This window comes from Haplochromis burtoni, unplaced genomic scaffold, assembly GCF_018398535.1.
Source record: "Haplochromis burtoni strain Fernald_Lab_line unplaced genomic scaffold, NCSU_Asbu1 Contig_272, whole genome shotgun sequence".
In the NCBI taxonomy this organism is placed as follows: domain Eukaryota; kingdom Metazoa; phylum Chordata; class Actinopteri; order Cichliformes; family Cichlidae; genus Haplochromis; species Haplochromis burtoni.
This window is the reverse complement of record NW_024582633.1, coordinates 606,650-631,909: the sequence shown is the minus strand read 5'-3', so window position 1 is coordinate 631,909 and position 25,260 is coordinate 606,650. Positions and strand designations below refer to the sequence as shown.

The 25,260-nt window shown below is 39.4% G+C and overlaps 1 protein-coding gene across 1 annotated transcript in view; it reads left to right on the top strand.

Annotated features, from left to right (window-relative positions):
- Positions 1-518: 518 nt before the first annotated feature.
- The window catches only part of cald1b (caldesmon 1b), a 29,380-nt gene continuing 4,638 nt past the window's right edge, over positions 519-25,260 (top strand). The window contains exons 1-17 of the mRNA XM_042227617.1: positions 519-1,257; positions 10,200-10,303; positions 13,296-13,421; positions 13,953-14,286; positions 14,409-14,450; positions 14,539-14,730; positions 15,292-15,324; positions 15,740-15,775; positions 15,864-15,931; positions 16,066-16,312; positions 16,443-16,568; positions 17,539-17,582; positions 17,682-17,760; positions 19,131-19,262; positions 19,339-19,503; positions 21,100-21,171; positions 22,696-22,727. Coding sequence (XP_042083551.1) covers positions 10,230-10,303; positions 13,296-13,421; positions 13,953-14,286; positions 14,409-14,450; positions 14,539-14,730; positions 15,292-15,324; positions 15,740-15,775; positions 15,864-15,931; positions 16,066-16,312; positions 16,443-16,568; positions 17,539-17,582; positions 17,682-17,760; positions 19,131-19,262; positions 19,339-19,503; positions 21,100-21,171; positions 22,696-22,725 — 1,800 coding nt within the window. The 5' untranslated portion in view covers positions 519-1,257; positions 10,200-10,229 and the 3' untranslated portion in view covers positions 22,726-22,727. The remainder of the gene's footprint in view (positions 1,258-10,199; positions 10,304-13,295; positions 13,422-13,952; positions 14,287-14,408; positions 14,451-14,538; positions 14,731-15,291; positions 15,325-15,739; positions 15,776-15,863; positions 15,932-16,065; positions 16,313-16,442; positions 16,569-17,538; positions 17,583-17,681; positions 17,761-19,130; positions 19,263-19,338; positions 19,504-21,099; positions 21,172-22,695; positions 22,728-25,260) is intronic.

Sequence of the window (25,260 nt, the reverse complement as noted above, 5' to 3'; positions counted from 1 at the left end):
AGTCCTACATGGGCCATTTGATGTTATGTAATGAGAGAAGATGTTACTGTTTGCACATTGTCTTACAGCAGAACTATTTTACCGTTATATGTGGCTCACACTGCTTTAATGTTTTTAATATTTTGTAAAGTGTGTCTTGTGTGTAATTGTTGTCTCTTTTTTTTTTTTTTTGTTCTCAGTTTCTTGCGTTTCGCTGCCACTGTAAGGCGTAACCGGTTTGTTAGGTCAACAGGCAAAATGGATACATTTTGAACATTTCTAGGTACTAAAGGGTAGAAACACTGATATATTTATATTTCCTGTAAGCTAGCTTAATGACCTCCCTGCTGTTCTCACCTTGCCATTTGAGAGTTGAATAAAAACTCTCAAGATGAATAAAATGGAATTCTAACTTTCCAAAAACATAAACTTATTTCTGTGTTATGTTTCATTTTCAGCTTTGTTTTTATCTGATTGCTCTTTATTATTGAAGAGAAGGGTGTTCCAGATGTTGCCCTGATATACAGTAAACTATATAAATTATGTGATGGAGCAACTGAACCAAATCGGGAAAATAAACAATAATGCTTGTTTTGGAAGTGCAGACATCCTCGCAATTTGGATTCCGGTCGCCTCGAGCCCGCTGGAATCAATAAACGACTGAGTCTGTTTGGCTACCGCACATGGACTCAGAAGAGTGGTTCTTCATTTCTCAACCCTTTCTGTAATTTGGCCAAACCACTGAGGCTGAGACCGGGAGAAACCCTCTAATTGGATGGAAATGCTCCTAAATGAAATGATCAATGTGATTGTTTTTATTCCAACTTATGTGGCAGGAGCAATACATGTATTTAACTGATATGCTAATGTATGGACCACCGTGTTTATATCTATCCTTTAACAATCAGACAGGCTCATTAAGTACATCTGTCATTTAACCCAATACATCTAGAAGCCAAATACTGCACTTCAGTCAGAAAGCTTTTTACACACAATAATGCAGCACTGCTAAACTGCATAGAAAAGAAAGCGCAAGTTAGAAAATTGAATCTATGTTTAATATGTTTAATATTTTTAACCTTTATCAACCAGAGGAATCAGTTGCACTGCAATTTAAAGACATCCCTAAAGTTAACCTGTGTGCATACTCATGTCAACCCTGTGAAACTCAGTGAGTTTGCAGCTTGAGCAGGCGGAGCTGCACATTGCATGCTCTGCTTATAAACCCCTGGTCGCTCTGTGCCTGCTGATTTCCAGCCGCTTTGGTCTGCAGGCCTGGTAAGTTTAATCATAATGTGTGATGTTGCTTCACAAGGTCATTAGCGCAGGCATATAGGGATGTTGTGTTTTGTATTTAGACTGACTTGTGTGGAAAAAACTGTATAATCAGAGTGAAGTACATATTTACAGATGCTAATGACTGTTGAATTTGCAGTGGTTTCATGTATCATTTGATGTGAGGACAAAAAGACGGGCTGGTTCAGATTTTGAAACACCCCAAAGAAGACTCTTGAAAAGATTTGTTAGGTTATATTTTATATGGATGCCTCACTTTTGTACTTCTTCTGTAGTACTAATTATTACATCTGAGCATGCCATCCTCATTCTAGATTGCTTGAAAAGAGATGAAACTGAAGAAATAGAACATAAATATAAGTGCACGACATTCATTGTTAAAGAAACTAAATGTTTAGATCTCTATGGGAGACTTTCCACACAGAGATATTAGGAGAACTTAATTGTGTTCCCTCAATACAAGTTTTTAACATCCTCAAGCAGAGACAAGAGTGGGAAAGAGGTATCATGAAAACTGAAGTTGATGTGAAATATCTTTTTACACTGTGTTTATATTTTTATCTTTAATACTAGAAAGGAAATCTCATTGTTATAAAGAAAATTGATTCTACTGGATCCAAGCTGCATAGAAAAAGAACTCTAACAAGGAGTGACAGAAACAAAACAAGTCTCACAATCCCTTTTCATGAAGTAATTGTGAGCTTAATCATGTACAATTTGCTGGCGGGGACTTCTGCAAATAAGTGGTTTCAGCTGCCCATATTCTTGTTTTTCCTCCCTCCTTTCATGAAGCTTAGATACTTGCATCTTTCTGTGCAACAGAACGACAGAAGTCGAAGCCATAATTCAGTTTTAGTTTTCTGTTGCTCATATATTAAGCGGACGTCTGGCTGTGGACACACTGTTTGGTGTAGTGGACATGCCAAGTCGGCCTCCTATTCCTTAGATGGTATTGCAGATAAAGGCTGGACCACACTCGGTTGCAGTGTGCGAGTTTGTGACCGGAGGCTGATCTAGTCTGGGACTGGAAATGTGTTTGGATTTGAAGAGCATTCTCACTCACCCATCTTGATTACAGAAATCGGGATGACTTTGTATCCTGAAAGTGAAAACAGCTGTGTATGCACAAAATGTAAAAGATATTGTTAACGCATTGGACTTCCAGTCTTTCATATCCAATATGCACAAGTACAAGAGAACACATTCTCAGAAAGTAGAGCAATTCAGATATTTATGTTTAATGTTTAGCTGTGTATGACTTTTCCCCCCTTTTTAATTAGTACAGTCCAAACGCTATTGTCTGCATGGTGCCAACTGTGTCTGGATACAGATGGAAATACAAAATGTCTTTTGAGCGTGAACACATGGGAGCTGCTGCAGTTTGAGTTGAAAATCAGCCATTTAAAAAGTTGTGAATCAAGTTTGCCAACTGAGAAAGTGATACGGGAAAAATTCAGCTGCTGGTGTTTTAATGCGAGCACAAGCGGGTCTTTGTGCCTCAGCAGTGGAGCGATTTGAAAGAAAAGCACACCGCATGGTCTCTGGTTGTACAGGTGGGGCACTCTAAATGGGAGAGGAAATGGTTTTCCACATGAGCAAATTACAAGAGGTTAAAGGGTGAACATTAGTGGCACTAATGTTAATGAAGTCATTTGTCAGCGATCAGTCTGCCATACAGGAGAAATAGCATTCCCAACACCAAGAGAAGAATGATTTGGAGTTAGGAATCATTTCAAGGGTCCTGCTTTTTCTCATGGTCTTTTTTAATAATCACAGTTTGGGTTTTGCCTCCCAGCACTATTTTTGGAAAGCTTATTCACGGTGATCACAATGGAAATAAGTTATTCCTGGGTTACCACTTTGTTTAGCAGCAGGTATTTTCTTGAGTAAACCACGATCTCTGTCCATGGCAGGGACATTACAACTAACACTGCCTGTGTACTTCCTTAAAAGGAGGCCAAGTACGCCATCTGAGCTGATGGGATGTGGAGCAGGGAGTGCACGTAGCTGCATCTATTTCCATTGAGTGCCCGGCTGAGGATGAAGCGATAACTTGGCTTTGAATTAGGATTATTTATTGAATTGTGTCACCACACATATTTCATTCCAGTCAATGATCGCTCCCACTTTGCAATGTTTTATCAGCAATCAAACAACAATTTCCATCAGCTGATTATAAGCTATTATAAACCATTTGTTTAATAAAACCAATCGGTGCTGCAGAGTCAAGAGCTGAAGGGCTCGAATTTACTAAAGGCCCCTGTCGCTTTGCGCAAAGCTGACAAGATAGTTGCAAATCTTCACATCAACAGCCACAAAACAGCACAGACTCCTTTTCGGCTCTTTTTACAAATATTTTAATGAGCAACAGAAAAGGTCACCAGTACAGTATGTTGTTGCTTGTAAACTGTGTGTGATTTGTATCCTGGTGATGGACTTTTTTGAATGTGACCATGTTTGGTCATGTGGAGTAAGCAGCTGTGGCTTCTTGATTGATTGCAAACGCCTCTCTGGCAGCTGTTTATCTACATATAAATGTGTTGAAGTACTTTTTTTTTATCCTTCAGTGAGAAACTTGTCTGTCTTTTTTGATTTAGTTTCTGCAGCGCGCGTCCTATATGTGCTGTAGATATTTAGCTGATGCAGTTTTGGGCAGGTATTAAACAGTCATATGATGTCAGTTACCAACCTTACAATTAGCCAGTCAGACAGAATACAAGTCAAAGGAATCGATTAAAGAAATATTCATGTATAGTTATTCTGACCTCGTGACTGTAGGCCCACCTAAAACACAAAGACTGGAAACAATGGGAAACGGCTACTTTACAGTATCTGTCACCCTCAGAGTTAACAATCTCAGCAGTAACTGACATGTAGCTATAAAGTCTGCTGGCATGTTTCTCTAAAATGATCATAATTTAGAAGAGTAGTATGCTGGAAAAGTTTATTTTCCTTTTTTTCTTGCATCCACAGTTATTGCTGGACTCATTGCAATAGAGACAGAGCTGTGCAGTTACTAGTATCCAGCTGTGTGCCTGTCTGTGGTGAACATTTCCTGATTGAAGATGTGAAGTTTTCTCTTACATGCCAAACCAAATGTTAATCACACATTAGGAACAGTGTTAAACAGAACAGAGTCTCTGTCTCAGGCTCTTTTTGATGTCTGACTGATACATTTGGAGACACTCTGTAAAGACACCATCAGTAAGGCAGTAATCACAAAGGCCGACAATATACAAACAGCACATGGTGTTTACACAAAACTGGAGAGCCAAAGGAGAAGCATGTAGCTGATGTAATTATGGGGCTTTTAGTGAAAGGCTTATAAGACTTATTACAAGCTTCGATGGACTACTTGAGGGATTCTCGGGCTAAATCCAAGTTGGCTTTCAGAAACGAAGAAGTCAAACGTGGGCTTACTGTGAATTAACCGCTTTGGATAAGGGACACTGGCATGGGTTACTATTGCGTAGATATAGGTACATGTGTTCAGTCACATCTATCTGAATATGCCAGAGACCTGCAGGCTTTCTTTTAATGTACTTAGTACATTAGCACTGACTGAATATTATTGTGATGTAGACTTTATGCCATGTTTGCAAAATGTGCTTCCTCATGATCTGCAGCTGGTTGTTTGGCTTCCTTTAAAGGTGAAGTTTTGCCATTCATTGCTGCTTCAGAAAGCTCTCCAGTTATCAGGTTGAATTCCCACTATTGGTTTGGGTTTTATATATTAGAACTAGTAAGGTGGCAGCATGACATAGTGCTGCAGGGTAGCAGAAGATCGTGCTGTCATCATTTAAAGCAATAGGGTACCTAATAATGATTTGGGGGGACTTTTTTGTGAAAAAGAAAAAACCCAAATTAGGATTAGCTTAGTTTGAGATGAAGGCTGGGAAAGGTAGGAGCTGTTGTAAGTTGTAAAAAAATCTGTTAGCTACCAACACCTGTAAATGTTTAATAGACATTTCTGTTTAATTTATAGACAAATATACATGGTTTGACGCCGTTGACATTTTGGGATAAATAATAGCAGTATAGACAGATATGACATGCACACTGAACAGATGAATAGTGACATATAAATATATAGTTAGTGACGTGTACAGGTGATGAGAAGGGATTTTTTTGTTTAGGCGTAACCAGGCTTGCTTTAGCCTTTACCTCCAGTCTTTATGCTAAGTTAGGCTAAGTACCTGCATATTCTGCCTGTCTTTGGTTTCATTGGAGTAAACGCATTCCCTCAGAAGTCACAGTTTTGTTTAGCTTTAAATGTCAGAGTTTGATTTTTTTACATCTGACTTAATGCAAGCCAGTCATATAAGGCTAAATATTCATGAACAGTGTGTTTTTTGTGATTCTTTTGCTGCATGAAAGCAGTGTGCTCAAGTAGCAGGAGAAATATATCTAAATTAAAGTGCCAGTGTGATCAGTGCTTCCACATATTTTTGGGCCTTCAACCAAAATATATATAACAAAATATAGAAAAAGTTATTCCTAGAGGTAATCTGAACTATACAAATCATCTGTCCATTTGCAGATAGCACTGTTATGGGGAACTCGGAGAATAATGTCTGTGCTGTTAAGTGCATGTCTCTCAGTGTAGACAAAAGCTGGGAAGAAAGGCAATCACATTAGAAAGTTTAAACATTATAAAGTCTAAAAACTCTCAAGAGATTTGAAACTTTATAAATAGAGATCTTCACTGGCATCAGCGGACCAGTGAGGCAATGTTTGCGTTAGCCCATCCAAACATTCCTGCTTCACCATTCAGACATCTCTGAGTTGTTCAGCTCAGTCAGTCCTTGCGTGATGCTCCATAGAATCCATAATTCAGACCACCTTTTATGATGCTCAGACCTCTTCTCATCCCATGAGGCTGTGAGAGAGTGATGAACAGGTTGTCACTTGTGACCCTGAGAAGGATTAAGTCAGTGAACAAGTGACAAGTGAGTCTAACAGTTAGTTCACACAGAAAAGAAAGTCATCCTCATTCACAATCCTGGCAAATAAGCTTTGGTCATTGTCAGCGTACATCAGCTGATAGCCCAACTCATACCCTGATGTGCATCCAATAGGTGAATCCTAATAAAGGGCACTTCTTTAGACAGGCCACAGTTTCTGAGAATCTCCAGTCTGCTTTGCAACCCACCTTTTCCCCTGCACTCCCTTTCATGCTGCATCTGACCGAATGACTCATTGATCTGACCAAATATCCATCATTTATTTCTTTGTATAGCACATGGTTTGCAAAACACTACAATGTACTGTAGTTGCAAACAAATACAAGGCCTTTTGCTTGATTGCTAATGTGTAGTATACAATATAATCATTGTGCATTGGTGCTGACAGAAAATAGTCCCCAACAAAAACGTGTTTTATGCTGTTTGAATTACATTTCCTAATAACTGCACTTGCATGTGTTATTAAGAGAACATAATGTTCATTTTAGCTTTTTTTCCCCAATGCTGAATTTTAGCTCGTTCTTCCAGATTTTAGAGAAAGTCCTTGTTTAATTCTGGTCTCTATAGAGCACCGTCGATTATATGTATATATTAAGCAATCTATTAGAAAAGCATAGAATAGAATAGAATTCAACTTTATTGTCATTGCACACGTCACAAGTACATGGCAATGAAATGCAGTTTGCATCCATCCTGAAAGTACATTAGCAATAATATAGCTATATTACAGAATATAGATCTATTAGAGCTATGATACAATGTACACGGTATGAAGGTATGTTATGAATAAGTATGTACAGGCTATAACTGAAGTGAATGTACAAGCTATATACAGGCTATGAACAGGTTATACGTATGGTTATAAATATGAAAAGCTATAGCAGATTATAGATATACAAAGGCAAGTATTAATAAACAGTTGTAAAACTATAATTATTGTATTGTACAGTATGATTGTCTATACAGCATTTACAGTAGTGCAATCAAGATCAGTAAGATATGGATAAATTATACAGTAATTATATAAAGTGCCAGTGGTTGTAAGTGGTGGTTCAGTCCAGCATCAAAACGGGGGTGTCAGTTTTTCGGTGCCAATAAATCTCTGTTCAGTTTCCCACAAGGGTAAAGTCTAAAAGAGTGCCATCCATCTCCTGGGAAACTCAACAGATTTGGGTGTTTCAGGGAAAGGGACGCTTTTGGCTCATTTTGTTTGTAAGTCTAAATGACTGTGTATGGTACCGGTCATAGTACAAACTAAACTGTGACATGCTTATGTCCCATTATGATGCACTGCTTACTGTTGGTGGGCTCCTCTGCATCCATCCATCCATCCATCCATTTGCGTCCGCTTATCCTGTTCAGGGTCGCGAGGGGCGCTGGAGCCTATCCCAGCTGTCATAGGGCGAGAGGCGGGGTACACCCTGGACAGGTCGCCAGTCTGTCGCAGGGCCAACACACAGAAACAGACAACCATTCGCACTCACATTTACTCGCACATTCACACCTATGGGCAATTTGGATTAACCAATTAACCTATCCCCACTAAGTGCATGTCTTTGGACAGTGGGAGGAAGTGCTAACCACTGTGCCACCGTGCTGCCACTCCTCTGCAGATCTGAAAAATCTTGAAACAAAAATACAGCAATGAGAGTGAAGTGGCCCTCTTTAGTATAACCATATATGACCAAGAATGAAAGTAAAGCTAGCCGGGTTAAGCTTTCTTTGAACTGCCTTATAATGTATTGTATGATTGTTTCTAAGGCTAGAAAATAGAGTTGTTTGACCTTAAGTGAAAAAGTGTGATGTAATCTCCCAGTGCTGGCGCTTGTTCTGTTTCTATTGTGAAAGACAGGAATGCCTATTCGTCATGGGTTAGAGCTTCCTAAAGATAGTTGCAGTCTTTTTGGCTCAAGACTAAACTGATTTTATTTTCTATTTTCAGTACAGGGTGCATGACTTTCAGCTGCAGTCTCACAAAAAAATTGGTATGATGTTTTCTAAATCAGCACGGCCCAGCGACCGACTAAGTGTTGCTGCTTGCACTACTAGCAGTAGGAGGGCACCTAGGAGCAATTGGCTAGTTGCACAACTTCATGTTCATCCAAAGAAAGAGCAAACATTTGGAAAACTATAATTTTATTGCATGCTGAACACTGGATTTGAGCAGTCTTATTCCAATAACAAATGTGGGATCAGCAGCAGCCCATTTATAAATATATACTTTGGTTTATTCCCTAACTTTTCAATAATTTGCTGTCCTTCAGCTATTTTAACCAGCCAGGGATGTGATGACAGTGGAGTAGAAGCAGGATTTCACTAGACAGGTTCCTACAGGACTGCCAGACACTCACACACACAAAAGTTCCCCCTCACACTCACATTTTTGGCTAAGAACCATCAGTTACCTTAGCATCCATGTCTTTAGTGGGAGGACACTGTGGACACAAAAACTGTGCACGGCTTATACAGTTGTTTTTGTTAATGCTGAAAGCCTATACAATGTGTACATTATCAAGTAATGAATTTAAATTATGCTGAATGAGTTTGTTAGAATTACATGAGGAGGAAAAAACGGTGAATTTTGATTTATTGGCAGCTGTTTGGAGTTAGTGTTCCAGATGTTAATATAAGGTGGCAAGCTGTTAAAGTGCTATAAATGAAGGATTTTGTGTCAGCCTAAGAAGCCATTTTATCTAAGTCTGTGCATTTAAATGAACCCTCAGTTCTTTTCTCTAAGCCAGAAAGACTAGCAATTAGTTACTGGGCACAGGCTGTATGACGTTAGTGAGCTTTGGGAAACCCTGCAGGCCAGATTACAGCTTTATTATTACTAAAATGGGGGCTTTGGTTTTCAGTTGATTGATCTAGCTGAACAGTTGATTGTAGATTATAAGCTTTGGCAACCTTTTACAAGAACTATGATTTTATCTGTGATGCTGGAAACTCTAATTACCTTTTAAATGCACAGGAATGCCCCGCCTCTGTAGTTCAAAGAAACCTGTTTGTAGATTGCGTTTCCCACTGGATCTCTTTATCTGTTTTCAATTAAACTACAATAACAGCATAGGGAAACACGAGGAGTCAAACATGTTTGAATAATTTAATGAGAGAGGAAAAAATTGCACTCTTCTTCCTCTATTTAATAACAAATGTATGGGGTCCAGTACAGAGCCAGTAATTACAAATATTATTCATTATAGTAATTATTAGTTGGAAAAAAGTAATTAAAAGGCTAATGGCATTTTTTTTTTCTTTGGCAAATGAAAACCAACGTCATGCCAGGCTAATTGCTGAAATATAAACCACTGCGCACTGCAAAGCTGTCCTGTGACCAGTAAGTGTTGTGCAGTGAATAGCGTTTTAGAAGCACGGAATAATTCTGTGGAAACCTTTATAAATTAAAACCGACACATCTGACATAAGCTAGATAAAGCAGACAAGGTACAGTAAGCAGAATAAGACAAAGTTTAAGTCCAAATTCAGAGATCAGGGAGGGAAAAGTGAGAGTCAGAGGGAGCGAGCAGGAGTCTGCCTGAGGAGGAGGGAGGCTGAGAAAGAAAAAGAGGAGAGCAGAGAGGCAGGCTTTGCCTTTTCTGGTAGTTGTAGTCACTGCAAAGACAAGCAGGAATTCTTTTTGCGCTGCAGAAGGACTAAGATATAAACCAGACTGTGGGAGCTGATATATGACAGGAGAGGAGTCTCTGTTGTCCGTGGACTAAACTTTCGCTATTGCTAAGGTATTGTAAACCAGCAGACAGAAGTTTTTATTGATTTTTTCATATGTTAAAAAAAGTTTGGGTGGGCCCTTTGTTATATTGCAATGTGTGTCTGTTAATCTGGACCCTACAAGCTGCTGTTAATTGAGTTTAAACATTTTTTTTTTACATGTGCATTAAAAAGTAAATGTCCATTTCATTTAACTTAGGATACTCATGCTGACATTATATTTGTGTCTTTTAGTGAGAAAGCAAGGAGAACCTTTTGGCCACCATGGATGACGACTTTGACCGCCGCATGGAGCTGAGGAGGCAAAGGAGAGAGCAGATGCGCCTTGAAGCTGAAAAGTGAGTAATCCTGTAAAACCTGTGCAAAACAACACATGCACACACACACAAAAGACACAGTCCTGAGCATGCAGACTTAAAATTACAAGAGAAAACTCACAAAAAAAGGGTGAATGCACTGTGAATATCAGAACATCTTACACCACATCATCTTAAATTAAAGCCTCATTAGCATTGTTAGCATGCAAAGTATTTGTGTCGGCTCACAAAACAAACCGGATAGCTTTTATATTTGATTAGCAGGGCCTACTCACTCACTCCGAAATATACACACACACACACACACACACACACACACACACACACACACAAACAAACACACACACACACACACACACACACCTTTTTTTTTTAGTTTTTAAACAGCAGCTGTTTCCCAGTCACATCTGTGGTGACACTTTTAAACCCTTGGGTGCAGTGAACCATTCTGAAAACATTAAACAAGATGTTCCTCTTCTGATCGTTCTTCTGTGCCCTCCGATGATTGGTTCGTCTCATGGACACATGCTCAGTGAGCAGGCCTTTCTATATATGCATACTATATGTGGTTTGATGTATGGAAGGATGCATGATGGAGTTTTTTGTCTCCACACGGAGCAGAAGGAAGAGCCGATAATGGCCCAATGATCTCCACACTATCCTGAGCTCATTAAGGGGACCGTCATCTGTGCTGCTGTTTGGGTTTACCTTTCATTCTCTGTTGTTTCATTCAGTCTCTTTCATGTGCTCAGTAAATTAAACAATAATGTTTAAAAGATGGTGCTGATATCCACCCCAGTGGTGTAAAGTAGAAGGTTTGTACTTGCTGTGACCTCAGGTGGAGTAGAAACAAAGTGAGAGATGCTGACACTTAAAGATGTCAGAAGTGTTTAATCGCAGAGCTAATTAAACTGATGATCAAACACTGCGGTCACTGCATTTTACTCTCTGAATGGATTTGAAAAGATTATGATCACTTTAATCCTTTATGTGATCATATAATCAAGATGTCCAAACATAGCCCAGCATGTTGTGCTTTTTCCAGTCGGGTGCTGTCCTATCAGATGTGCCATCAGTGCCCAAGCAACGAAGAGCATTCCTTGCAATTTTCTCACAGCCGGCCATGCCAAACCAGCCTGCCCTTCCTTTTATGCCTTCCAGTTCCTCTCCAAACGCTGCCGACACTGGAATGTTTTGACTGTCATTTTTATTCCAGTGCATAATAGCCTGCTCCGAGGGCTTCAGACTTACACTGCTTGAGCTGAGCTTTTTAGCCTCTTTCCTTCATTTCACTCAGCACCTCTGTTAGCCAAGTAGCTCCCATCATATTTCCCCTCATTTATTATGCTTCGTGTCCCTCGGGCTGGTTGTCTGGAAATGTAACTGTGACATTTTGACAGCACTCAGTCAGGAAGCTTCAAGCTTTGGCTGGGGTTCTCTCTAATTGGATTGCTTCCTCACTGATTTCTCTAGGTGATCCGTGCCACTTGGAGAAATCTTTGCCTGTGGATTTATTGGATTTCCGCCTCATTTGGGTCTTTGTTGCTGTTTTAAAGACAGAAAGGATTCTTGCGGTTGCCTTCCACCTCTCGCAACATCTGTAAAAGATTGCCTCGCAGATTCAGGAAGAGCAGAGGGAAATAATACCCGTGCGCTATCAATGGACCATTTCAAGCTCCCTCTCTGTCTCATAAAGCCTGGTAATACTTAAAAAGATACTCCCAGGCATGCTGAAAGATTAACTGTGGAAGCATTCAAAGCTGGATGAAAGTCACTGACAGGAGATATGGGGTTGATGGAGAGGAACAGCATTGTTCTGCATCCCTATTCTGTTGCTTTTTCTCCCTTTTTCATATATTACATGTTGTAGTATTAAGTCCCAAGTGAGCCAGTCTTTTGAAGTACACGCATCTTCTTGGATGTGACATTTGCATGTGTAGCACGTGTGTTTATAATTATTTCTTATAGACTATTTTCCTCTCAGTTGTGGTATCTCAAATCTTCATCGTGTCTTTTAAAATCAGCTTTAGATGGTATGGCTGTAGCTTCTCATGTGGTCAACATAAAAATGTCACATATCACATATTTCTTTTGGAGGAAATTGTGTTTTTGATTTATGTGAAGTTTTTTAAATTTTTATCAGGAAAAACACTTGTTTTGTCACTTTAGGTTTCTTAAAAACATTAAATAAAATGTGTATGGGAAACTCCACTCTACACTAAAGCCTTACATAACATGTCATAGTGTGTCACAAGTAAAGTAGGCACAACCACGAGGTCCATGGAGCTCAAAGCATTTACAGTTAGGTCCATAATTTGTTTTCATCTGTTCATCTATACAGCGTCAAAGTGAATTTGCAGTCAGCTTTTAATGCTAGTACAAATACTAGAAAAGGAAAGTACCATTGGGAACCATCCAGAGTTCTCACGTAGGCAAACGTGTAGTAAAAAGACAAAGACAGGAAGTTAAACTAATAGACATACACAAGCAAAGTGAAAGGCAAAAAACAAAAAACAAAACATGAGCCGAAACTATATCACAAACTCCAAACCAAGGCATTTACAGATTCAATAAAGGACTAGATGTTACAATCTCTGATAATGCATTGCTTCAAATGAAGAAAGTCTTGAGGGATGGCTACTATGAAGAAAGGCAGCCTGAAAGCTTTACCAGCGGGACACATCATCAGTTGTGGCTTAACTTCACAGGGTGTTTCGGGCCTTTTATCACAAATTATACCAATTTTATTTTCTGCTTCTTTTAACTTCCTTGGTTAGGTTTAGGGATTAGAAATCTGATCTAGAGTATGATTTTTAAAGATAGATCATCAGTAGTGGACCTTGGATTCATTGGGTGTTTTAGCCATTATCACTAGACAGTGATATTTTAGCACAAAAGCTGCCAATAAGCCAAAGTAGCTTTCACGTGGATTGATGTGTTTTCATGGTTTAACCCAAAAAACTAAAATGCATTTTAAACAAAAGACTGTAATTCTGCACATGTGCTCTTTCAGGACAGGTAACACCAATGATGATGATGAGGAAGAGGCTCGGGAGCGAAGGAGACGCGCAAGGGAGGAGAGAAAGAAGATGAAAGACTCAGAGGAATCTGGTACGACTGAGGTGATCGACACTAACAGGTAAGATGTGTAGCCATCATCTAGAATGAGGTTAAATAAGTAACTTCCCATTAGGGGTTGTCTTAATGAAAAAAACTGTTTTTTTTGACGTATGAAAAATAAATTTACACACAAGTTGAATTGTTGTGTATAAAAGCAGCACATTTTATTACCTTGGCCTATTGCACAAATTAACTGTGTCACAAAAAACAAAAAAGTGTTTTTTCATTTAATTTTATTCAAATGCTTTTTTGTTCCTGCGTAAGCGTCACTGAGAGAGAGAAAAAGAAAAACGCAGCAGCTCTACAGCCTATCTAAGTGTTTGGTATTGATAAAGCCCTCCAGCCTCAATATTTGGAAAGCTCCAGCGGTTGTGAGGTTCTTGGATTGATGTTTTCGCTGGTTAGCCACAGGAGAAAATTCCACTCAGAAAGACTTGTGGGTTCATCACACTTGATCAGACCAAAACATTTGATAGCAGCCAAGATTTTGAGGTTCGACTTTGATTGAATTTAATCTTTGGTGTTTTGTTTTTGTTCTTTAATTTTTCAGCGTGACAGAGACGGAGTCCTCCACGGCCGTAAACGAAGGGGCAGATGATGACCAAGCTTTGCTGGAGCGCCTCGCCAGAAGGGAGGAACGCAGGCAAAAGAGGATGAAGGAGGCCATGGAGAGACAGAAGGAGCTCGATCCCACAATTGGCACCACCAATGGCACAGACGTCACATTGGAAGAGCAGACTTTCATCAGCATCAGCAGGCAACAAAATACAGAGGAGGAGGAGGAGGAGGAGAAGAAGGAGGAGGAATCTGCCCAGGAGGAGGTGACAAGAACTGATACTAACTCTTGGAGGAAAGAAGAAGAAGACACAAAGGAGGACGAGAAGGTAAGATGTGTTTCAGCCTTTTTGTTTGTTTCATAAATTATAATGTATTTACTGGGGAAAAAAGTTTTTATATTGTGATTTTTTTTATTGATTAATTGATTTATTTTTGTTGTGATTGTCAGGAATCTGTTGAAGAATCAAGAACACAAACAACAGAAAATGAGGTAGAGTTTTATGTCTTTTTACCTCTTTTAGACTCATTAATCCAACTCCATAAAACTGACGGGAAGTAAATTTAATTTGTTTTTGTAGGAAGAGACTGAGGAGAAGGCTGCAGCAACAGAGGTGGACACTGAGGAGCCAGGTTTAGAAAATAAAGATGCTGAAGATGAGCCTGCGCCTGGTGTTGACAAAGAAGAAGAAGAAGAAAAGAAGAGGCAAGAAGAAGAAGAAAAGCATCAAAAGGAAATGGAAGAAAAGCGGAGGATAGAAGAGGAAGAAAGACAAAAAAGGGAAATGGAGGAAAAACTCCAAAAGGAGGAGGAAGAAAAGACACTAAGGGAGGAGGAGGAAAGGAGAAAGAAGGAAGAAGAGGAAAAACAACAGAAGGAAACTGAGGAGAGGCTTAAACAAGAGGAAGAGGAAAAACAAAAACAAGAGATGGAGGAACAAATGAAAAAAGAAGAGGAGGAAAGACAGAAAAGAGAGCTGGAAGAGAGACAAAAGAAAGAAGAGGAAGAGAAGCAGAACACCGAGGTGGAAGAGAGACTGAGAAAAGAGGAAGAGGAAAGGCAAAAAAAGGAGCTGGAGGAAAAGAAGAAGAAAGAGGAAGAGGAAAAACTGAAAAGGGAAATGGAAGAAAAGAAAAAGAATGCAGAAGAGGAAAAACGAAAGAAGGAAATGGAAGAGAAGAAGAAAAAGGAGGAAGAGGAGAAACAAAGGAAGAAAGAAGAGGAGGAGAGACGAAAAAGGGAAGTGGAAGAGAAGAAGAAAGTAGAGGAGGAAAAAAGGAAAAAGGAGGCTGAAGAGAAGAAGAAAAAAGAGGAAGAGGATAAGCGCAAAAAGAGAGAGATGGAAGAGAAGAAGAAGAAAGAGGAGGTATTGATGGGATTTGTGGGACTTTTGTGTTAATGTAACTATTTGCAAAGTAAAAAAACACTCTTTATTTATGTGGGTTTGTTCTTGCTTTGCTGTGTGATGTGGTTTCGTGGTTTGGTCACAGATCACAGTGCAGTCGCAGTGTTTTGCTGGAGGTGGTGATATCAAGGATGCTGCAGTGTCATAGCTCTTTAGCTTACATCTGCTTTGCATTCACTACCAGTACTCCACTGTTGTTTGATGGCCTTTGTCCTGTGTGTGTGTGTGTGTGTGTGTGTGTGTGTGGTGTGCTGTGGCGGCGGGTGTGTGTGTGTGCTGTGTGTGTATGTGTGTGTGTGTGTGTGTGTGTGTGTGTGAAACACTGGGTGTTTGCTGATCTTTTCTTTCTCTCTTATTTTCACATCTTCGTGTGAAGGAGGAGAAGCCGAAGAGATTTGGGTTTAAGGAGAAGGTAAAACAATACTAGCTGTCAATATTCAATATGTGTTTATTTTTCTTTTATGGAAGAAAAACTTTTCTTTTCCCGTCTTTTTTGAAAGATTGAACCAACCAAACAGAATGGAGCTGTCATTGAAAGTAAATTAAAGAAAACAGAAAAGACATCAAGGTAAATCTTGGCAAACTGTCTCCACAATGTAATGGGACCACTGCTTATAGACAGTCAATGATTTTGATCACTGTTAAGTCTAATCTGCATGTTTTAACATGTGAATTAAATAAACTGTGCCTGTTTGCGAGCAGGGACAATCCGCCCTCCACTAAAGCAGAAGACCTGGAGCGACAGGAGGCTGAGCGAAAACTGCAAGAGCTGAAGCGCAGACGAAACAATGCGGAAAGTGAGGAGTTTGAGAAGATGAAGCAGAAGCAGCAGGGTGCCGAGGCAGAGCTGGAGGAGCTGAAGAGGAAGAGAGAGGAGAGGAAGAAGATCCTCGAGGAAGAGGAGAGGCAAAGGAAACAGGCGCTAGAGGAAAAGAAAGCCAAGGAGCAGGCGAGGATGTGTTATTTGACATTCAGGGGTTAAATATACCAATTTAAGACAGTGCATGGGTTTGGATATGTGCTATTTATCATATGTGTGGCTACAGAAATGTGACAGCAAAATGGGGCTTTTGTAACAGGAGGAGAGAAAGAGGATGAAGGAGGAAATAGAGAAAAGGAGGGCGGAGGCTGCAGAGAAGAAGAAACAGATGGAGGAGGGGTCTACAAAACCAACCTTTACTATCAGTCCCAAAGGCTCCTCTAAGGTGAGTGTCTGAGAATTGGTTCGTACGGCTTAGTTGTCACACAAGGTTCACTGAGTTGAGTTTACACACACAGTCTCGGTTGTATTTGCCCAGATCCTGCAAAGCCAGCTAAACATATGGCCACTTATCCACAGTAGAAACAAAAAGTGTCTGTGTATCTTTTTAGAGTAATTTAAATAAATGCTTTATTATACTTTGAGCACTATAATAATAACAAACTTTGAAGTCATAGCCAGATATCTGAAAACCCAGCTGAATGGAGAAAAATGCTTTTATTATAACTTGTGTGAGTAAACTCTTAAAAATAGTGACACTGTAATAGTACAGGCTGTAAAATATAGCTGTCTTGTATAAATAATGTATCTGGTTTTTATAAACTTTTATGTAATTGAAAGAAATTCCTTGAGGTTTTTTTTTTTGTCACCATGAGGTTGGAAGGCAACCAGAGACTCAACGACATGTACTAAGCAAATAGCACACTGTTTCATTTTCAAATCTAGGTTTTTATCACATACTGTGAGATGATTTGGAGTGCTGCCTGGTTCATTTTGTTACTTGATGACAGAGCCAGCCAAGCTGTTTCCCCCTGTTTCCATGCTTTGTGCGAAGTGGAGCACAGATATTGTTGTTCTCCCTTTATGGTCAAACATTTTTTCCTGACTACTGTTTTTGTTCATTTGGCATTCCCTTATCAAGTTCTGGTTTTAATTCCACTGATATAAGCTGTATGCTATTGATTAAAAAAAATAATGACACCTTGTGGTGCAACGCTACCATAGCTTTTTTTGTAGAGTGTGTCTTTTCTCGTGTCCCCCCACCTCACAGCACTGACCGGTCATGGCAGATTGCTGCCCCTTCCTGACTGTTCTTCTGATTTGGCGCTATATAAATAGAATTGAATTGAGTTGCAGAATGTGATTTGTGGCTTTGAAACGCTACTTGGTGTAAAAATCCACATTGTTTTGTGCAGATTGGGGAGAAGGCAGAATTCCTCAGTAAATCAGCCCAGAAAAGGTAAGCCACAAAAAAGATTTTTTTTCCAGTACAAGAGAAAACGATAAATAAGTGGTTGGTGGCTTTTACTAATGCCCAGTGCCTGGTTCATCTGTGCAGCACCACAGCCAGAGTGTCACACACTCCTATTGTCTCCAAGATTGGCAACAGAATGGAACAATACACTTCTGCCATCCAGGTGAGAGCTGATCTCTATGTTAAATATTAATCACCATCCTTAATAAAGGTAGCAGTAATAGTCATGTTTTATTTGAACATATATTCTTTAAGTTGCAACCAATGCAACAACCTTAAGATGGTCCATTTGAAGTCAGAGTATGATGCATCAGCTACACGAGAAACACATTTTCCTGGTGTAAATGGTTTAAATGGAGCAAGTCTCACATTATATGTATGGTTAAGTGTCATCGACTCATCTCTATTAAAATCAAACCAGGCTGAGAGGTGAAGTGTAGTGTTAGTTCAGTCAGATGACAAAGTCAAGCTCAACCCACGGTTCATAATGACTCACATTCAGCACATCCAGTAGACCTATTTCATATGAAATAGAAGGTAAACACAGGTATTATTAATCACACCAATTAAGATTCTCCACCTAATACAATAGAATCTACACATATTTAATTAGCGATGCCTGTTTATTTACTATTTCAAATCAAAATGATTACCTGGAAATAGTTCTATTGGCAAATCTCATTGCAGCCACTATTTAAGCTGCTTATCCTGCTTACTTGTGCTTTACAACCCACCTTCAGCCCAGCTCATCCTGGTGTCTGACTTGATTAGCGTTTGTCTGTTGTAATTTTTTCCTCCTTTGCTCCATACCCTTTGGGAGATCTTTGCTGGTGGTCTTCCTGTCCCAGGCCTTTCTTACCCACACTTCCATGTATGCACATAGATGGGTGGGTAGGTCCCAGAACAGAGCAATACTTCCAAATATAGGTTGTAGATGGAAAGAATAATTATTTTTAACTAATGTGAGTCTGACTAAAATGGTAATGGAAAAAAAAGCTGGACAGTAAATATTTGTTAAGACTGAGGAGCCATCAAGATTTAAATTTAGATAAGATTTAAAATCTTATCTAAGTAAATGTAGCAGATAAAATGTTCAATGTTAGCCTGTGAATTTGAAATATACACATATGAAGGGTGTATATTTCAAATTAAATATGTGTAGATTAATTTTTTTTTTTAAAAAAGCTGTATTTTCTTCACTTGTTACTAAATGATTAAAAGTTACAGTTAGTTATATTTGTATTGCAACATAGACCTAATGTCAAAGCTCTGAAAAGTGCCGATCATCATTTTGAGGCTTTTTATCTCAGTAAATAGTAGAATAAAATTGATAAATTGAAATGAAGCACAGTTATCTTAAAATTGTGCTTAAGTACATTAATGTTCTTGGGTAAATTTAAATCTATGTTGTTATTTGTGTCCCTGAGCTTGCTCCTGTGTTTGCCCATGTAAATGTAACTAAATACATCTTTGGGTGCCTAGAAAAGCGCTATATAAATGCAGTCCATTATTATTATTATTATCTTTTTACAGGGAAACAAAGATGTAAAATCTCCCAAGTCTCCAGTGGCAGATATTCCTACGGGGGGAACACGCAGCATCAAAAGTATGTGGGAGAAAGGCAACGTGGGCAGCACCTCTGAAAGTCCCTCTCCTGCAAACAAGGTAACGGAGAATGAGACAGAAAGAGGCTTAGTGTGGTTTAGTATGTGATTGCATATTTAAAGTGTTTCTTCACCAGGATGTGGCCGGTATCAAAGGAAGTGTGACCGGACGTGTCAACAGTTGGACGGGAAAGCCGGCAGAAGGCGAGAAGACAGTAGCGCCAGCACCTGCAGCAGCAGCACCGGCACCAGCGCCATCAGCAGCTGCAAAGCCAGCACCAGCAGCAGCAGCAAAGCCCGCAGTAAGACCTGATAAATCCTTGCCGTGATCACACATCCACACACTATTGTAAATCAGACGCCAGTCTTCAGCAGAGTAATCCCTTGATATTCTGCACATGCTGATGTGCTCATTTGCACATCAACATGCCTGTCCTTTGTTGGCTGCAGCCTTTGGGTCTGCACTCCAGGGCTGGACGGTGCTGCTGTCTTAAGTCTAGCAGCACCACATGGAGAGTTTACTGAACAGCATATGCTGTCATGGCTTTCTCTGAGTTCTTGTACACATGATGGGAAAAGCTTCAATTAATTTATTTGACCAGGAACCCATGAGAAATCTTTGTACAGAAGCAAAAAAAGTATTTATCTATTGCAGACAACAGAAGAGCCGTGAAACACCTTTCCTTTTAACATCATTTATTTTGTATTTAAATCCTATATTCCAGAAAACTGCAGTATTTTCAAACAGAAATCTCAGTTTGCATTTAACTCTCCCTGAAATGCATGTTTTAGTCCTACTGATGAGTCCGTACTTTGAGTGTCCTTTGGAAAAGGAGGAAAGGGTCATATCTATTCATAGCTATCACATATTATGACATGTCACAACAAGTAGATGGAAACTTAATGATTTAATTTGTTCTCTTTATGGTCATATAGCATAAATAAATGTGTACTAGGGTAGTCAGTGAGCACTGTGTCCTCTTCTTAAAGTCAGACACCAGCTGCTAGTAAAAACTGTCTGGAGACACATTCATGGGGAGTAAGGTTGGTAGATGACGTGTGACATTGTTCTTAAGCAAAATTTATGAGCAAGATAACTTTGGTATCAAATATCTTGGCCAGAGAAGTGCTGTAACCTTGCTGTTACTCTTGCAGTAACACTTCCCCCTGATGGGTTGAAGCTGTACCTGCAGTCTGGTGCATGTGTGGATATTAGCATTAAATCTTTACTGTGTCTTTACTGTGCTAGTGGTATTTTTCAGCCTTTCTGTCCTCTTTAATTGTGCTCTTTCCTTCAGCTATCCTCACTCAAGCTTTTCCTGCTGCTTTTTGTCTGCTCGTCAAACTGGTAAAGGTTTTGCATATACTTCACCAATATCACCAGTAATAACCAGAAGCCTAATAAATATGTTTGGGAACTGTATTTGCATCCATTGAAGGGAAATCATTTGGTACATTTACTCCCTGGACATTGATGACTTCATACTTCATGTGATGTTAGTTTTTAGTTCTCCTTTGCTTAAACATGTCACTTAAACCCTTTACTAAGGAATCACTGTCTTCTCAGGATGAAAGCAGTTCTATAAAGCCCTTCAAATCTGTTAGAGGACCGATAAGGAAAGCTCTCCAATGTTTTACAGACAGTCCAAGTTATTGCTACTTTTTCTCATTCCTCACCATAAAAATGGTCACACTTTCAGTTATCTGGTTTCATTTAAAGTAGGTTGAGGAGAACATTTGAGACAATTCCCTCATAGTACCTCTGTGCTTTCTGCTGAGAAATTTCTTTGGATAAAAGCTTCTTCTTTTCTATACTTTTTGCTTAAGTAGCTGGTCTAAATATTTCTTCTGGCACTTCCCAGGGCTAACAATCTTTTTGTGCATTTTGTTTGTGACAGGATGTGAAACCAGCTGATGTGGGCAACAAGCGTGGCATGTGGGAAGCAAAGAAGGGCTCTACGCCTGGAAAGGTAAAGACACAGACACTGTTCTTTGAAGGGGCAATGTTAGTGTTTTAAAGGATTTACAATGATGAGGTAATAGTTGTTATTCTTGATGTAGTCTACCTAATACATGAGTGAAAGTGGTCATTTGTGAAAATGTGACTCCAAGCTGATGTTACTTATTTGGAATCTTAAGTAAAAACATAAGATACACGGCTGCTCCAGTAATTCACTCGTTCCACATTTTGTCATGTTATAGCCTTATTTGTGTTTCACCTCAAAGTTCTACACACGATACACCATAATGACGAAGTGAAAAAAGATTGCTTGAAATTCTTGCAAATTTATTACAAAATATAATAAATAAATAAAAATACTCAAAATTGAGCTCAGATGCATCCTGAGCATCTGTCACATCTTTCTACAACTTAACTGGAGTTCACCTGTGGTAGATTCAGTTGATTGGACATGATTTGGAAAGGCACACACTTGTCTATATAAGGTCCCATACTAGACAGTGCACAAACCAATCCATGAAGTCTAAGGCATTGAGCACAGATCTGGGGAAAAGTGCAGAAATTTCTCTGGCCACTGTGATGGAGGCCACTGTGCTCCCAGGGAGCACAGTGGCCGCCATCACCTGTAAATGAAGAACTTTGGACTCTTGGTACAGTTGGCTGCCCGGCCAATCTGAGAAGTTAGGGTAGAATGGCCCGAGTCAGCGACTTGACCAAGAACTCGATGGTGACTTTGATAAAGACAGGAGAACCTTCCAGAAGGACAACTATTTCTACAGCACTCCAGCAATCAGGCCTGTATGAGTGGCAAGATGGAAGCCAATCCTCAGCAAAAGGAATATGACAGCCCACCTGGAGTTTGCCAAATGCTTACCTGAAGGACTTTCAGACCACAACAAACAAAATTCTCTGTTCTGATGAAACAAAGATCGAACTCTTTGGCCTGAATGCCAAGAGTAATGTCTGGAGGAAACCAGACAGTGCTCATGGCCGGGCCAGTGCCATTCCTATAGTGAAGCATGGTGGTGGCAGCATCATCCTTTTGGATGTTTTTCAGCAGCAGGAACTGGGAGACTAGTCAGGGTCAGAGAAAAGATGAATGCAACAATTTACAGAGATGTACTTGATGATAAGCTGCACAAAAGCACTCTGGACTGGGGCGAAGGTTCATTTTCCACCAGGACTATGACCCAAACCTCTAAGATCATATTGAAAAAGACTTGAAACTGTAACTGCTGCCAAAGGTGCTTCAATAAAGTGTTGAGCAAAGGCTGTAAATCCTTATGTACATGTTATTTTGTTATTTTTTAATACATGTCAGAGAATGTATCAAGCATTTTTTTTTCACCTTCACCTTCATTATGGAGCACTGTATGAAGAACTTTGAGGTGAAAAATGAATTTGATCCATCTGGAACAAAATATGGAAAAAAAGAAAGCACTGTGAATACTTAGATGATAATTTGCCTGAATACCAGTAGATGATTTGTCTTCCCTCATTTATTTTGTTTCCTTTATTCCTTCTGCTTGCACAGGTGGCTGTGGGAGGCAAGTTTTCTCGTTAATGGTAAGCTTCTGAAGTGACTGTATGCAGTGGTCAAATGTAACTAAGTACCCTTACTCAATACTGAACATTTATCATTGCACAAGTAAAAATAAATAGTCTAACATACAGTAACACTTGTGCATAACTATAATATACCACTAAAAGAGTTTAATAGTTGTTCCTTGTTTAATGTCAGAGAAAAAGTTTAACAAATACTAAACAGATAGACTCTCTTATGGTAGAGTTAATATGAAGTGACACCTAGCTAGCTTACAGAGATGGGAAATTAGGGCAAACAACCAATCATTAAAAAAATAGTTCAAAGTTCAAACTTATTTATATAGCAGTTTTAAAACAACAGGTGTTGACCAAAGTACTGTCCAATAACATGGACAAGGCAATAAATATAAAAAAAAAAACAGAATAGTATTTTAGAAGAGAATAAAATCATAAAAAAAGAGAATAAAATCATAAAAAGAGAATAAAATCATAAAAAAGAATAATAGTAACAAACTCATGATGAATCAAAAGCCAGAGAATAAAAACGGGTCTTTAGACGACTTTTAAAAGTATCCAGTGTTGGGGAGGATCTGATAATCAAAGGCAATGTATTCCAAAGTTTGGGGGCAGTCACAGCAAATGCCCGGTCTCCTCTGTGTTTTAATCTGGACCTAGGGATAACCAAAAGCATTTGGTCTGCAGACCTCAAGGATCTTGGGGGAGAATACCAGGTTAGGAGATCAGCAAGATATGTAGGGGCTTTCTTTGCAAGCTCCTTTGACAGCAAGATATGTAGGGGCTAGTCTATGCAACGACTTAAAAACAAGTGTTAAGATCTTAAAGTCAATTCAAAAGCTGACTGGCAGCCAGTGTAGTGATGCAAGTATAGGAGATATATGATCTCACTTGTGTGTGCCAGTTAGGAGCTAGCTGCAGTCGGCCAGTTGATGAAGAGGTGACACCAGACTAGAGACTATTACAGAAGTCGAGGCGAGATGAGATGAAGGCATGGATCGCTTTCTCAAAATCTCTGAAACAGAGAAAGGGCTTAACTTTTGTAATTAGGTGAAGATGAAGGAAACTGGTTTTGACTACATTATTTATCTGTTTATGAAATGTTAAATTGCTGTCAAAAATCACCCCTAAATTTCTTGCAAATGGTTTTTTATCACTTTCTTAGGGGCCAAGGTCATAATGGTCAGAAGGACCAAAGACAATGACCTCAGTTTTCTGTTCATTTAGATTTAGAAAATTTAGAGCCATCCATGCCTTGACATCTTCTAGACAATCAAACAGTCCCTTCAGAGGATTCACAGATTTTCATTTTAGTGGAAGGTAAATCTGAGAATCATCTGCGTAACAGTGAAACGAAATTCCATATTTTTTAAAAATAGATCCCAACGGGAGCATATAAATTGAAAAAAGGACTGGACCAAGGATAGAGCCCTGGGGGACCCCGCAAAAAAGGGTCGTCTTTGGAGACAATGTGTCTCTGAATCTAACAGAGAAAGTACGATTAGATAAGTAGGATTTAAACCATTCCAAAGCAAGCCCTTTAATTCCGGCACATTGTTCCAGTCGAGAGATAAGAATCCTGTGATCTACTGTGTCAAAAGCAGCACTGAGGTCTAATAATATTAAAATAACAGAATCTCCCGAGTTGGTAAAAGTTAAAAGGTCATTAGAAACTTTAAAAGAAAATAAATCTGCGTGTGATTTCAAGTGGGTTAAATTCTAGACTATTTGTCTTTATCCAGTGACTTCCTGTTCATGGAGTCTCCAATGACCAGAACCCCTTTGGTAACCAAACCAACTGCTAGCTGTAGCTTTCTTCCTTCCTTTCTTCCTTCACAGACATAGCTGTAGCTTTGTATTTACAAACTTAAGTGTGGTATTGGTCACCACTTCCTTTATCAGAAATAGACAGCCTAGAATAAAGTAAAGGGCGAATGACAACACACATTTCCTAAAATATCAAATTAGTCCTTTTGCTGGAGATATTTTTAGTGTCTCTACATTGGGGTTAGCTCTACTTTCACTCGGGCAAAGTGAATACTTCTTTTAACACTGTAAAGCTGAACATCGTACATGTTAAACCAGGGCTTTATGTTGGTCAGTCCTGGGGGAAGCAAACTTGAGATGAAGTGTGTCTGCTCTTCAAAACATGTACTGGACAAGTACAATAAGCCTTGACTGATTTATAGCCCAGCAGGAGCTCGTAACTACTACTACCCACCAACTCCTCTTTCTACCAGCGTAGCTGCTCACTGTAAATCAAATCTGCTGCTGGAGATTTTTGGGCACGGGCTCAGCTCTGTGGCACTGCGATCTATATTTAAAAAAACCCTCACCCTGACCTTGTTTCCCAGTATAAAGAAAGTTCCAGACTCCTGGGATGACTGTCATGTTTTTGCTGTGGGCTGTTCCCCAAGTTCCACCTGGACTTGGGGAACCGTGCGGAGTGTCAGAGAGCTGTCAGACATACCAGAGTGCAGCTGCTTGATTGTCACATTACAACTGACTGCTGAAAAGGATTACTAGCCATTTAAGAAGC